The 15,828-nt window shown below is 37.6% G+C and overlaps 1 protein-coding gene across 1 annotated transcript in view; it reads left to right on the top strand.

Annotated features, from left to right (window-relative positions):
- The window catches only part of LOC122811932 (ABC transporter G family member 9-like), a 338,279-nt gene that overhangs the window by 280,680 nt on the left and 41,771 nt on the right, over positions 1 to 15,828 (top strand). Inside the window, exons 11-12 of the mRNA XM_044084109.1 lie at positions 10,757 to 10,814; positions 14,976 to 15,190. Of these exons, the coding sequence (XP_043940044.1) occupies positions 10,757 to 10,814; positions 14,976 to 15,190 (273 nt within the window). The remainder of the gene's footprint in view (positions 1 to 10,756; positions 10,815 to 14,975; positions 15,191 to 15,828) is intronic.

Raw genomic sequence — 15,828 nt, 5'->3', positions numbered from 1 at the left:
TCAGGACATCCCAAGTACCTGCCCCCTTCCCCTTATATCTAGGGAACAGGTCATTACTGTTTTTGCAAAGGCAAAAAATATAGCCTCCATGGGACCCGATAACATACCAGGCTGCATCCTAAGTGAACTCAGGCAAGAACTTGCTGCACCATTAGGCACCCTATTCAACCAAAGCCTGAGTACCAGCTTCATCCCAGCTGAGTGGAGGACAGCCACTGTCATCCCTTTACACAAAAGTGGAGCATTCACTGATCCAGAAAATTATAGACCCATCAGCCTAACTAGCCTGATCTGCAAGGCCATGGAACATCATGCACCTCATTAACAAGGACATTGGCAGCCTCCAAACGCTCGATCCCACACAGTTTGGCTTCATCAAGGGGAGGTCATGTCTGCTAAATTTGGTCGACTTCTTTGAGACAGTCACCAAAGCCATGGATGAGGGGAAGACAGTGCACTGCCTACCTTGACCTGGCCAAAGCCTTTGACACTATTCCCCACTCGAGCATAACAGACAAACTCTCTCAACTAGGCATCAATTCATATGTTATCAGATAGGTAGCAACTGGCTATGAAAACCACAAAGGCAAAAAACACAAACAAAGACAACCAGCCAGTGAATCCACCAATATTTTATTAAAATAATAAAATAAGCTCAGATCTAATGTCTCAGCTCACCACACAAGCCTTCAATGAGTCAACTGGCTCCCTGATAGAACCCACTTAGTCAAAACAGGGGAAGCCACGTCAAGCAAGTGGCGTACCCCAGGGTTCAGTCTTGGAGCCTCTGTTATTTGGGATATACTTTTCTGAGGTGCAAGCCAAAACCAGTGGGCTATGTCTGACCAAATTTGCAGATGACTAGAAGCTGGGTGATGTCATCAATTCCCCTAGTGATGTAGACATCCTCCAAGAGGGTCTCACTCAGACAAATGACTGGTGCCAGAAACGTGGCCTCAAGCTGAATACCAAAAAGTGCATCATCATCCCCTTTGGGGAGAGTGACGTCCCCACAAGTTATCACTTTAATAACAATGTCTTAAGCATGCAGTCAGTCGTGAGGGATTTGGGCACCCAGGTTGATAGCAATCCGACTTTTGACCACCATGTTGCTTCCGTTGTACCAAAATTCTTCTACATGGCCCACCTCATAAGTAAGGGTATCTCATCCAGGGACAAGGAGGTTATAACATCCCTGTATTCTTCCCTTATAAGGCTCATTATTGAATACAATGCCCCTTTCAGCATGTACCTCACAAAGCACATGCAGCAGCTGGAGAGACCAAAGAGGTTCCTCACCAGCAGAATCCAGGGCCTCAAACATCTACCATACACAGATAGACTAAAAGCCCTATCCCTGTACTCAGTTTCATATAGACTCCTCAAAGATGACCTCTGTCTGGCATACAAGGTGATCACAGATGCCACCTTGATGGGACTGCTGCATATCTGCAAGTCAAGCTCCACTCAAGTAACTCACACGCACAGCCTCAACCTGGTCTGTGACATCAACATGACTTGTCAGCAGGACAAATTTGTGTCCCAGAGACTCCCCTATCTATGGAATAACGTCCCTCTCCACATCAAGCAGAGTACCTCTTTACTCCTTTTTAAGCGCAACCTGGATAACTGGATGGGAAACAGAAAATATACTCCTGGGATTCCACCCTTGTCCCTGCTGGACAGGGACATTGGGTGCTGACTTGTCTAAACATGGGCTAACCTCTTGGCTAGGCTTATAAGGGCCTCAGGGCCAATAGCCTAGTAACCTCCTATGATCCTATGACTATTATCATTATGAAGAATAATTCTTATTGATAGCATTGTTATTTGCACAGTTTTATTTTTATTGTTCATAAAATATTTATATTTATCCTTTTTTTAAACACCTTAATTGAATTATCACTTGTGACTTAGACAAATTTACATTTATACAAAGTAATCAAACTATATTAACCAACTGACATTAACAAACATTATAATTCACATATATTGTGATATATCATATCACGTATGCAGCATTGCATGAATTATTCAATTCCTGTTCCTTTTTTTAAACAAGAAACATCTTTATTAAACCATCATTTACAACATAAGCAATCATACATTAATATCAATGAAAACAAACCACACCGACAGAATCCTAGTTGCAAGCATTTTACATCACAAACCATACTGACACACTCCCAGATGCAAACATTATGCATCACTTATAATCTACCCAATCATTTTCAGTCAGACATTGCATAGCACATTTAAGTCCTTCCTTCTTTTAAACCTCATTCCTCCCGTGTATGCATTGTTCCCACAATTCCCATTTCTTCCTGTGTAGTTTGCTCCTACCCTTTTCTAAAGATCTCAGTTCCAGTTATTTTATCTCTGTTACTGTACTATATCCACCATTTCTAAAAATATATATATTTATATTTATCTTATGCTCTTTAAGCTGATTTTTCAGAAAATGATCTAGAGTGCAAGGATGTCTGTAGGCTGATAGAGGTGTGACATTCTACACCACATAGGTATTAATGAGTTAACACACACTCAGAAGGAAATTGCCTAAGTTCTGAAAAATCCAGGTTTGACTTTTGCTGGAATAAGAATAATAGCTGTGGTCTCATAACACACTCACTTTTCTTAATAAGCATATTTTCTAAAGCCCCAGTTTCAGAATTTTTGTGCTTTATTTTTCCAATTTAAATGAATTTTGCTTATCCAGATTTTGCCATCACTTTGGTTCAGTATCTTTAACTATTATCAAAGGTAATATATCCTATTTTCTTTATAATTAATGTTCACAACCCCCAGCATTTTTAGGATCTGCTGTATATGGTATCACTTGGATGCAAAACTGCATTGGTAACTTTTTTCTGAATTTGATTTCAGTCATTTTATGACACTCTTCCCAGTATTAAATTCAGAGTTCACAATTTTCCTTCTATTTACTTTTTCTTGTAGGAATGGGTTGACTTTGTGTATTCAGATCCTGCAACACTGGGTAAAGAAAATGCTTATTCTGCATTCTGTGTTATATCACAGCATGAACCCAGAGTGGCCAATATGACCTAAAATTGGTTTAGCTCTTTCATACATTTGTTAAATATTTCCGTAAGCTTTTGTTATATCCCTAATTTGTCTCAGGGGTAACATTTCTCCTTGATTGAAAAAACGTGAAAGTCCTGGAACAGTCAACTAAATAATAAAATGCGAACCAATCTGTTCCTGGTTACAACATGTATTAAACACTAACATGAACGGAATGGCAGAAAAATCTCAGTTTGTCTCTGTTTATTGACTTAAAACATACAGGTTAAGTGCTTTCATCTAATAAAATAGACTTCATCAGAACAATACTCTTCACAAAATGTTTTTCTTAAATACACACTCGTACCAATCACATTCAATTCAATTTGTTCCATAATTGATTCTTAAAGTGCTAGTGTTAAATTCCTATTCTCCCTATTGACTTATATAGCTAACATTTAATACCATTAATAAAATAATAACAGAATTCATTAAAAAATACATATATAGGTGACTTTGTATCTATTTTGTATTCAATGTATATACAATATATAAGATATAAAAATATATATTTTTTAATTTGTTTGTTTAAAAATACCAACATAAAAAACTAATGACTAACTACTATTTTCCAATATGGGTTTAATAGATATATACTCATTAATACCGGGGGGCACAGAAGCATTTAAGCGGATCTGCCACCTTGCCTCTTTCTCCCCCAGTATTTTCTTTATGTTGCCACCCCTGGGGTTATGTTTTACCAATTCTAATATTCGAAAGTGAAAAGAAGAACATGTAGTACTTCCATTCAGGTGTCTCCATAGGGCATTGTTTCCATCTTGTTTTCTTATACTGTAACTATGGTCGTAGATCCTATTTCTCAAGCACCTGTCAGTTTTTCCGACATAAAAACATGGACACTTAGTACATTTTGCAAGATATACCAGGTGCTTGGACCTACAATTGCCCTTCTGGAATTTGACATCAGTCTTATTAATATTCTCTAATACGATTGAAGGGGAATTAATAATGAACCTGCACGGGTTACATGTGCCACATTTGTAGGTACCATTCTGTACTTTATCATTGTTCTTATTCCTAATTTTCTTCTCCAGTTGAATTTTCATATTTGTACCATTCCTAAACACAAAATGTGGCATATCCCCCACAATCCTAAATATGTTACTGTCAGATTTCAAAATATTCCAGTTTTTCTGTATGATATTCTTGATGTCCCTACTGCATGGTGCATATTGTAAAACACATGCCCTTGTGAGTACAACCTTGTCAGTATTGTCTTTGTCTTTACTGTTAATGTTGTTATTATTGGTGGCTCCCTCACTATTCATGGGGCCAACCCCTAAAAGTGGTTTATATTTTTCCCCCACTCACTTCTCACATAATTAGTAACATCGGTCACCATTCCATCAGGGTAGCCCCTATTCCTGAAAAAAACCCCTATCAGTTCTAATTCACAATTTAAATCTGTGAAATCTGAGGTCATCCGGGCTGCTCTAATACATTGCCCTTTGATAATATTCCTTTTTTGACCCAAGGAATGGCAACTGGTATATTGTAAATAGGAATTGCTAAATGTTTCCTTCCTAAAAACATTGGATTTAAATTTTCCATTATTTAATGTTATTCTGGTGTCCAAATAGGAAATAGATTCCCTTTCCACATTAAAAGTACATTTTAAACATTGACTACATGAGTTTAAATATTGTTTAAACTCTTCTAACTTCTTTAAGTCCCCCTTCCAGATTACAAAGATGTCATCCAAAAATCTGAGGTAGCATATAATGTTACTAAACCATTCGGTTTTAAATATATATTCTGTTTCCCAATCCAACAGAAACAGGTTGGCATATATGGGGGCACAAGCTGCTCCCATAGCTACCCCTTTTCTTTGTATGTAATACTCTCCTTCATACATAATGTAGTTATGTGTGAGAACAATATCCATGAATTCTAACACCAGGGAGGTTTTATCCCAGGACAAATTACCGTATTTCTTAATACTTTGGTTAAACCTTAATAAGCCTTCCTCTTGTGGGATACTTGAAAAAAGGTCGACCACATCAATAGTTATTAACCACTTCGCTTAAGTAGCTAAAACTGGCTGAAGTCTGCCCAAAAAATCCCAGGAGTCGATGACAATATGCCCAATTTTCTTATATATAGGTTTTAACCACGTCAATTGTTTTCCCAAAGGGGAATGTCTTAGATTTACTGCCAGATATAATTGGCCTAAAAGGGGGGGTCAACTAAATCCTTATGCACTTTAGGAATGCCCACTATAGTGCTGATTATGGGGAATTCCACTCTTAAAAAATTGTATAAGTCAGTATCAATTCTGTCTTCCAATAACAAATCTTCCAGGTACAGATCAATCTTATGGTACCCTATATTTACCTCATTAAGAGAAGATATAGTATAGTTGCCTGAATTCAACAAAATACTATTAATTTTATTTGTATATTCACTATTTTGGAATATAACAGCCCCACCCCCTTGTCTGGTTTCATAATTCTTATATTATGGTTATTTTGAATGTCTTTCAATATTTTAAATTCATTCCTAGTAAGATTATATATCTTTTTCTGTGAACTACATTTTTTACCATATTGGTAGATCTCTTCCATAACCATTTTTTCAAATATACCCAGTGTGTTGTTAAGTGGGGGTGTATATACACTTTTCTTTTTAAACTCCACTTCTCCCCTAGTTTCCTTACCGTCAAAGAGGATGGCTAGGTTCAATTTCCTTAAATATTTTTTAAAATCTATTATATAATCAACTACATTTATAGCCGTATTTGGAACATACTTCATCCCTTTTGATAATAATGTGAAGTGTTCCTCTTTAAGCTCAACACTAGAGTAGTTGTATATGTTGAATTCACCATACCTGCTGATAATGTCATTAACTTTCACAATAGAATGCCCTATGGAGACACCTGAATGGAAGTACTACATGTTCTTCTTTTCACTTTGGAATATTAGGATTGGTAAAACATAACCCCAGGGGTGGCAACATTAAGAAAATACTGGGGGAGAAAGAGGCAATGTGGCAGATCCGCTTAAATGCTTCTGTGCCCCCCGGTATTAATGAGTATATATCTATTAAACCCATATTGGAAAATAGTAGTTAGTCATTAGTTTTTTATGTTGGTATTTTTAAACAAACAAATTAAAAATATATATATTTTTATATCTTATATATTGTATATACATTGAATACAAAATAGATACAAAGTCACCTATATATGTATTTTTTAATGAATTCTGTTATTATTTTATTAATGGTATTAAATATTAGCTATATAAGTCAAAAGGGAGAATAGGAATTTAACACTAGCACTTTAAGAATCAATTATGGAACAAATTGAATTGAATGTGATTGGTACGAGTGTGTATTTAAGAAAAACATTTTGTGAAGAGTATTGTTCTGATGAAGTCTATTTTATTAGATGAAAGCGCTTAACCTGTATGTTTTAAGTCAATAAACAGAGATAAACTGAGATTTTTCTGCCATTCCGTTCATGTTAGTGTTTAATACATGTTGTAACCAGGAACAGGTTCGTATTTTATTATTTCTCCTTGATTAATTTTACAGTCAACAGTCATATTCTGTTTCACAAAGCACCTGTAACATGGAGCTTTGCTGCCTTCCCTTTCATTTATTTTCCTGTACTGTTTTACATACCGTTGCAGTTTGCCTTACCTGCAATTCCTTTACATTTTGAATACTGCATCTACTGCTAAGGCAGTAAAGACAGTTTCAGCATTTAAATTACCTACTAGAATTCAAACAACTTTGTAGCTCTATAAAAAAAACTTATAACCAGAGATCGTAAATCATACTACTACAAACTTCAAGCCAACCACTCAATCAACCCTAGAAAGTTCTGGGCCTCTATCTCCTCCCTCCTCTACCCAGGTAACAAAGAGAACCCCTGCCCAAACCCAAACCTTACTAACCTGGACATTGCAACTCAATTTAACTCCTTCTTCATAGATTGCATAGCCAAACTATCCTCCTGTTTTTTCCATCCCCCCAACATCAACTCCTCCAACCCCTAACCCCACCAACCACTCACTCCCCTACTACTCCAACTAAAACCTAGCCAGAACACACCTGACAATCTACCCACAACCTTCCTAAAACTATCTGCTGACAGTATAGCCCTTCCCATTTCCATCTTATCAACAGATTCATCCAAGAAACATACGTCCTGTCCATCTGGCACCAAGCTTACATCATCCCACTACATAAAGGAGGCAAAAACACTGACACCTCCAACTTCAGACCTATAGCTATTCTTTCCTCTCTTTCAAAAATCCTGAAGAAATGTAGTCATACCCAACTCATGTCATATCTTACTCAAAACAACCTTCTGACCCCTATTCAACACGGCGTCCGCCCTGGCCATAGTACCATGACTGCCCTCCTGTCCTTTCTCGAAACCATAAATCAAGCTTGCAACTCTGGTAAACTTGTATTTCCCCTGTTCTTAGACCTATCCAAAGCTTTTGACACCATCTCCCACCCTCTAATCTTAACTCAGCTCTCATCTCTCAACCTCTCCACCTCCAGCTTGGCCTGGTTCTCAAGCTCCCTCTCTGAACGTCAACAAGCCATTCAATGGAAATTCTTAACCTCCACCTTTCAACACAGCCCCACCGGGGTCCCACAAAATTATGTTCTAGGACCACTACTCTTCAATATATTTATTAATAACTTTCACCTTGCCATCCCTGACTCATCAATTATCCAATATGCAGATGACTCAACTATCATCTGCTCTGCTTATACCACCTCCAACCTACTTCTAAAATCTCAGTTAGCCTTCTCTAAAACTGAATCCTGGATAAAAAATAACCATCTTGCTTTTAATGTTTATAAAACTAAACTGATGATCTTTTCCCCCTCTAGAAACTCCCCAATAGACAAAAACTCCTTCCCAATACTCAGTAGCAATAACACCCCAACCAAAATCATATCTAATACCAAACTCCTTGGTGTATCATCGATGAGCATCTAAAATTTGTCACCCATATTCAATACAACATTAAAAGAAAACATCAAAAACTAGGACTTCTATATAGGCCCAACCACTACCTCTCCCCCTCCACCAGCTTCTAACCATCTTCTCCCCTCTCTTATGTATGGCGCCCCCCTGTTAAATACTCTCCAACTCAGTCTACTATCCAAGCTCAAATCATGCTATAATAAAATAAGCAAATTTGCTACCAACTTTAAAAACTCCACCCACCACTGCCACTCTCTCCATAGTCTACAGTGGCTCGAACTTCCCAATTACCTGACCTTGCTTAAACTCACTAATGCCCACAAGCTCATCCACAAACCTACAAGCTGCCCCTCTCCCTCTCTACCACACTAAACCCCTACATCCCTGGCAACTCACTCGGATCAGAAAACCAAAACCTCCTAAAGATCCACAAACCATCTCAAGCCCGTGGCCACCTCCTACTTTCCTGCTCTATCTCTAAACTATGCAACTGTCTCCCTCCCACTCTTCACAATACGCAGGACCACACTAAATTCAAATTTCTCTTGTTCTCCTACCTTACTACTAAATGGATATGCCCACCCCACTCCCCAACTTAAACTCCCCCTCTAGTCATCAACCTCTCCACCCTCTCTGCAACAACTACTTCTATAATTACCCCACTATACCCTAATGTGACAGTCACCAATCGCACCCAGTCCTCTCTCTTACTCGTACTGTTACCTTAATTTGCAAAAAAAGAAAAAAAATTTTCATAGGTACTTATCATCTGTCAGTTTCAAAAATAGCACATTATTGTATGCTGTATTTCTCTGCAAATCTATTGTATGTTCCCACATTTATTTTATTGTCTCAACAATTGATTGTGTATGCTACTTTCTCTGTAACTGTTGATTGGAGCTTTTCTCCCCGGGCCTCCACTGAAAATGGGCTCTTCATGGTCCAGTGGACTTCCCCTGTCCTCAAACTGAAAATAAATAAATAAATAATGAAATAAATAATTAGTCTATGATAACTTTCTGCCACCCAAACCCTGTCTGTCAATATCTGCTGTGATATCTGTCTGTAGTTACACTTCTGAATTAACATTCTTAACTCAGCCACATATTCAGTCTCAGATTCGTTAGACTTTCTTATAGGATATTGATACTGGAATATTTTAATTATCTCACAAGGTTTAGAGTTAAGCTTATTTTTTATCAAGCTTATCATCCACCCACTTTTTTCTACTACACAGCTCAGAACTTAGGACATTTCATTATAGACTGTACAGCTTAGCTTGTCGCATAGTTATAGGGAGTAGCTATATTCCAGGCAGAGTTACCAGTCCCCTTGGCAAAAAAATGGCCATGTTATTCCCAATAGTCTTATTTGCATTTTATATCAAAGGGACTCAGTGTGTCTATAAATCACGTTCTTCTTTTATTTCCTTCTTTTTTAAAGCTTCTTATCAGACTGAATTCTTCCAGTTCTTACAAAGCTTTAAATCTTCCAAAACCTTGTTGCCAAAAACCCAGAAGCAGGTGTTCTATTGTGCAGATAAAATGTATATGCTTTAATATGTAATTGAAACTCCACAGCAATCAGCAGTATAGTAAAATGAAGAGCACACAACACAGTATCTGTAAACATTCAGCAGAAACAAATTCAATGTCTCTTCAATGAAACTTATAATACACTCTGACAGAGAGCTGTGTTGCCTGTACTCATTTATATTACATCAAATTCAAGGGGAACCAAACCTCAAAGAAGAGGCATAAAACCCAAAAGACTGTAAGCTTCATTGAACTTTGGTTAGTTAGTCTTCAACTAATTTGTGATCGGCCAATTGAATAATTACAGATGTTGTACAGAATATTTCTGTTCTCAATGAGGTTTTATTATGCAGTTCAGTAGTTCTTGTGGATAGAGAATTTAGTAACAAACTACGGAGTTTTATAGTGCCAAAAATTAAGTACTTATAATCTGCATATAGTACAACATTAGTTGCTTTGCAGTGTTGTTTTGTTATTAGCAGAAATTGAAAACAGCTGAGCCACATAGAATTCCATTGTTAACTGGTTGTTGTTTCTTTTGGCTTTTCCCGGTTAGGGGTCGCCACAGCGGAACTCCGGTCCACTAATGATTGGTAGTTGATTTTTACATGCCAAGTTACCAGCCCTGGCGCACAACCTTCAACGAAGGTATGCCCATTCACGCATGTCTCCACACAGAAGACGCTCTAACTGAGAATCGAACCGGACAGTGTCTTACTGTGAGGCGACAATGCTACCGCACCACCACCACCATGGGTAGCTGGTTGTGATGCAGAATTATACTCTTTGACATTTTGCTGTTGTCACTCTGATAGGGAACCATGTCAGGTCAGTGACAGGTTTTCCAGTACCATGTATTCTATTGCAAAGCCTTTCCTTAAGATTACGCACTCTGGCACATATACTTCAGCAACATTAAGGACAGAGTAACCTTGTCTATTTATTTTGATTGGCCATTTTGAAAATACTATTTTTGAATATATGCAGCATGGCTGCAAAAGCATCCCAAGGTTGTAACTGTGCTTTTTGTTTGATATGACTGAGTTCAAAGATATGCATATGTGGGATAGTGGTTGAAAGAAGTAAGTAGGACAAGTGTAATAAATGAATATTACATTGAAAACTCATTTATACTGATGATATGTTTTCTACTTTCTTCCAGCTGTTTTTTATCATATTGTACTGGGCATTTAATCCAATCCTGATGAGCCTCACATCATGTAAGTAACAACATTTCTGCAGGCATTTTCTAAAACTATCATGCTAACTTTGTTGCTCCAAACTAATGTTGAAGTATTTCTGAGAAAGAGAAATAAATCATTAAATGTCACCAGCATTTTACATTACAGCTTGGTTTGAATTCAGTCTGAAATAATAATTCTGAAATTAGCATTTAAAAGGTGTTAGAAATGAACATTTAGTATTCTAAATCCTGCTTTGGTTATTCGCGTACCTCTGAACTTTGTAACTGTGACAAAGCCAGAAATAATGGGCCGACAAAGACCTAAAACCAGGAATGATTTTTTTAAATAGTACTCTAGTTTGCATAGACATTTAATAGAACAACATGTTTTACATCAGCATGCAACTTCTGAATAATAAAAAGCACAAAACTCTATTGTCTAGCATTATTGACTGGCTGTAATTTTCAGTGACTTGCCAGAAAATCAAAAAAAAAAATGTATGAGAAACAGAGCAAAAATATGAGTTAAATGATCGGAGGCATTCTGCAAAACCAGGGGCAGTTGAGAGTTATGGTTATTTGTATTATTCTACTAAATCAAAAAGGAATTATTTTTGCAATCAGATTCTTAAACAAGTACAGTGAGATGAATGTTGGCTTCAATTTGTGTCCTGCAAATAATAAAGAACATAAATAGAGTAGTGAGTAAAAACATGAGGTATCATCCATTCTGCTGAAAAGCAGGCCACTGAAATAAGATTCCTATGAAAATAATTATCTGAATGGTAGGTTTATCAAAAACAAAAAGGTCCAACATGTTCCTTCCTTAGGAGTAACGCACTGGCAGAAAGCAGGAGGTTTGCAGCCCAGCTCTGTGAATGACCTGGCACTGCACCTGAAATGCAGCAATCCAACAGCATGTGTGTAGCCCGAGAGAGAAGAAGGACAATGCCCTACCAAATGAGAATTGTGAGGGACTGCTGCTTCCCTGGTCATACTTTGTGTGTGAGAGGTCATTTCCACTAATGATGCTTAACATAATACTGAACAAACCAGTCTCAGTAAATGTCAGCTTTCTGCCAATCTCTTAAAAGACTACTGTAGAGTCAACAGTGGTTAATGTACAGTACACTATACATTTAATGTGAAAATAAAAGGAGTACACAAAGAAGTTGAAGAGATAATCAAACTTCTTATTAATAAAAATTACGAGGATCAGGCTGACCTGCAAGAATTGAGATACTGTGTCCATCTGTGGTATAGCTGAAGGGTTTGAGAGTAAATCTCAGTCACCAGACAAAGAATACAATTTGTTTGTTTGTGACTTTTGGCTTTTCCTGGTTAGGGGTCGCCACAGCGGAACTCCGGTCCGCTAATGATTGGCAGTTGATTTTTACTTACCGGCTTGCCAAGCCTGACGCACAACCTTCAACGAAGGTACGCCCATTCATGCATGTCTCCACGCAGAAGACGCTCTAGCTGAGAATCGAACCAGACAGCGTCTTACTGTGAGGCGACAACGCTACAAGAATACAATAATTCATAGAAAACCTCATGAAGGGAAGAATGGAGGATTGCCTGTTTCTCAATGTCATCCTGCTGTGGGTGGTGTGGGGTGTCTCTGATTCTGTGCAAATGCACTAGTTGTTGAGAAGACAAGATATGATGTTCATTGTGTCATCATGCCCTTCAAGCTGAAGGAAGAATGCTGAGGAAATTAAGCCCTGCATCTTCAGCCCAAATGGCCACCACAGAAAACCAGTGCTAGTTTGTAGACTGTACCCTAATTGCAAGAGGGGAGAAATAAGGAAAACTGATCTATCTTTATTATCCAAAGAAACAAAATTCCTTTCCTTGTTGAGTACACTGGTAGAAGTTCTCAGACTTATGTCAGGTCATAACATTCTACTGAGCTTTGCCGAGTGTAACTCACCTAGCCATGCTGACAGGTCAGGAACTACTGCAATAACTTGAGAAGCATGGCTGGACAGCTACCATTCACTGTAAAACATGTAAAAATGAAAAGAGAATACCAAGGCTACCAGGAAACATACTGTACATGCTTTGAAAGTTCCAGACCAAATGAAAGAAATGCTTGTGTCTGTTAAGCTATTATTGCCTGAACAGTAAACAACATATGCATGTTAACCAGCCACTGAAACATTCTTTTTTAACATTGGGTGGAGCTGTGGCACAACAGTTAGCATTTCTGCCTCACTATACTTGAAATCCTCTGTATGTGTAATTATGGATAAGTGAGGGTGTGTACACTGCAGTGGTTTGCAAAAGTAGGAACTTATAAAACAAGGTTGATTCTCCATTTCTGTAAAACTAGGTTGCTTCTCCAATTTAGAGAAGAAATGTTTACACGTTACACTTTGTCTCTGCTGCAATTTTATAACCATACCTGTGGTGTTAAGTCACATATGCATTGTACTATGACATGTTGTTGTACTACTGATGTAACATGTCTAGCAGGCAACAGCAACATTTCAGACATCACATCAGTGGCAGTGGGAGAGCTCCCAGCTGTGAAACAGGTATCCAGACTTTGATTTTTCAGAGTTTCATTTGTGGTCTACATGATGAAGGCCAGACCAGGAGGCAGTAAGAGGATGGATTTCCTGTCTTGGATAAATGGATTACGTACTGACATATGTTTACCATCTGGAGAGCTTAGGGATAATTTCCCTGCACCTAAATATAAGGAGGTGGCACATAAAACACCTATTGTCACATGTAGGTCTATGAACATGCAATGTCATATTATCCAAAGGTACAGTCTTCTAGGGGATATTAAATTAATCAAAAGACCCCTAGTTATTTACAGTATGACAGACTACTAAACTCTGGGTTTTCAGTTCTGACATCTTTCTGTAGCTGCTCCAAGAAAAAGATCTGTTGGCTATTCTTTGAAGAAGAGGCCCATCTAATGAAAGGCAATGTAATTGTATGTTTGGCCGGAAACAGCAATGGAAAAATGAGCCATAATAAGGTATACTGGAGGCTGAGATGTATTCATTTACTCAGTTATTTCATTTTTTTAATGGGGTTAGTCCTCCCTTTACAGAGGAGGCCAATATGTTACAAACTTAGGGACAGTTTTAGAGTAGCCACTCAACCTATGCAGCATGTGCATTTGAAGTGAAAGGAAAGTAGACCGTATGAAGAAAAAGCCCGAGGGACATGTAAGAAGGTATCCACAGTTCTATGCAAGGTTGTAACAATGCTGATAACGAGGAACTCTTAGTTAGTCACTGCAACTTGGGAAGTATGGCTAATGATCAAGCTGGGTCCATAATTAAAATGCACCACAGTAGTTATTGACAATAAAGGTGTGATCAGAAGCTGTGATCACTCACCCATCGATCAAACCTCAAAACTTGATCAAATAAATTATAAGCACAGTTACAGTAGGGCTTTGGGGGCCCATGCCCACCACTCCTGCTACTTGCACAAACTATGTCAGAGACTGTTATACTTTGAAGTAAAAGGAATTCTCCAAGTTACAACAAACTCGATCTAAGAATGCAAATCACCACAACTGCATTTTTATGACCACACTTTAGACAATTTTATAGTGCCAATGACTAGTGCATCACATTTCTGCTTGACACCCAGTCAACAATCAAGGTTTTAGACAGGCATGATTCCAATCTGTTCAAAAAAATGCTATTTTCAAATTCCTCATGGGAACAAATTGGGTCACCAGCACAGCATGCAAAATTTCTGCTTGCAGAGTTCCGTTAGGTTGACAGAAGTCTATTCAAACAACATGACAACTGAATCAGTGCTTGTCTTGGGCTGCAGCACAGATACTTGGGGTTCACAGGTAACAGTTATAATGAGATAATCAGTAAAATAAAGGAGGGTATATCCCTGGTTTGACACTCACAAAACAGATGTCTTCAGCATGTAACACAGTGCAGGGCTCAGGAGACAATTAATGGCTGGGAAAAAAAAAAAAAGATGTTCAGCTGAATAATGTCAATGAATTCACATACTAAATAGCCAGTGGGCTTCCCACTCTAAATCTAAAAGGTCAGTTGTGCCAGTGAAGATGGATTACCCCATTGATCCTATACATAGCTGGGTAATGTGGATGAGCTGTTAAGGGTTTATTAGTATAAAATGGCATAACATGTCTCTGCCTTGAAATGTGACATTCAATAATTTAAGGTTTTTTTTCTTACTATAGATCCAGTGGAGAGGCCAATCATCAACAAAGAACGCTTGGCTGGCTCGTATCGCCTTTCAGCTTACTACTTTGCTAAGATAATCAGTGAGTTGCCGCTAATACTTTGTCAGCCAATTGTAAACTTCACCATTGCATTCTGGATGGCAGGGCTTAACGGAGTTGGAGCATATTTTGCTGACCTGGGGATTCTTTTACTTTCTGCATTAACAGCACAGGTAATTAGTTATCAGAGATTTTTTTTCCTGACCATAAATTACACAGAAAATGACAATATACCAGTGAAGCAAATATAGCTGATAGTATAACTTGAGAGGCACCCAAAAACAACTGAAGTTCTCTCTCTTGTGAGAGACACTGTCACTTTACAAATCTTTTGCTTGGCAGACTTAGAGACAGGGATAGAAACTAAATTCCAGTTTTGCTACATTATGCATCAGTGTTAATCAATGACATATGCAGGAATAGTTACAATTTTGCTTATACCTTTAGGATGTTGCAAAGGCCAAAGACAAGCTTACAGCAATTGTTGTTGAAATCTTGTACGTTAGTCACATCCAACACATAAAAATACCTAACAAAGGTATTGAATACAAACCTTATTTACACATTAATATATATATATATATATATTTTAGTTTTTTGCAATATCTATTTTTCACACATTAGTATGGTTATTTATTATGAGTATATCTTAAGATTCATTCTATAGGATGTTATTTAGTATTATTAGACAACTAATAGATTTAGGTTGTTGTTGTTTAACTAATTATCAGACCAACAACAAATTTTGGTACAACATACAATGTGTAAATAAGGTTTGTATTTACAAAAGATTTCAACAACAATTTTTATT

This window comes from Protopterus annectens, chromosome 9.part0 (assembly GCF_019279795.1).
Source record: "Protopterus annectens isolate FY-2018-M chromosome 9.part0, PAN1.0, whole genome shotgun sequence".
In the NCBI taxonomy this organism is placed as follows: Eukaryota; Metazoa; Chordata; order Ceratodontiformes; family Protopteridae; genus Protopterus; species Protopterus annectens.
This window is presented reverse-complemented; position numbering and strand designations above follow the sequence as displayed.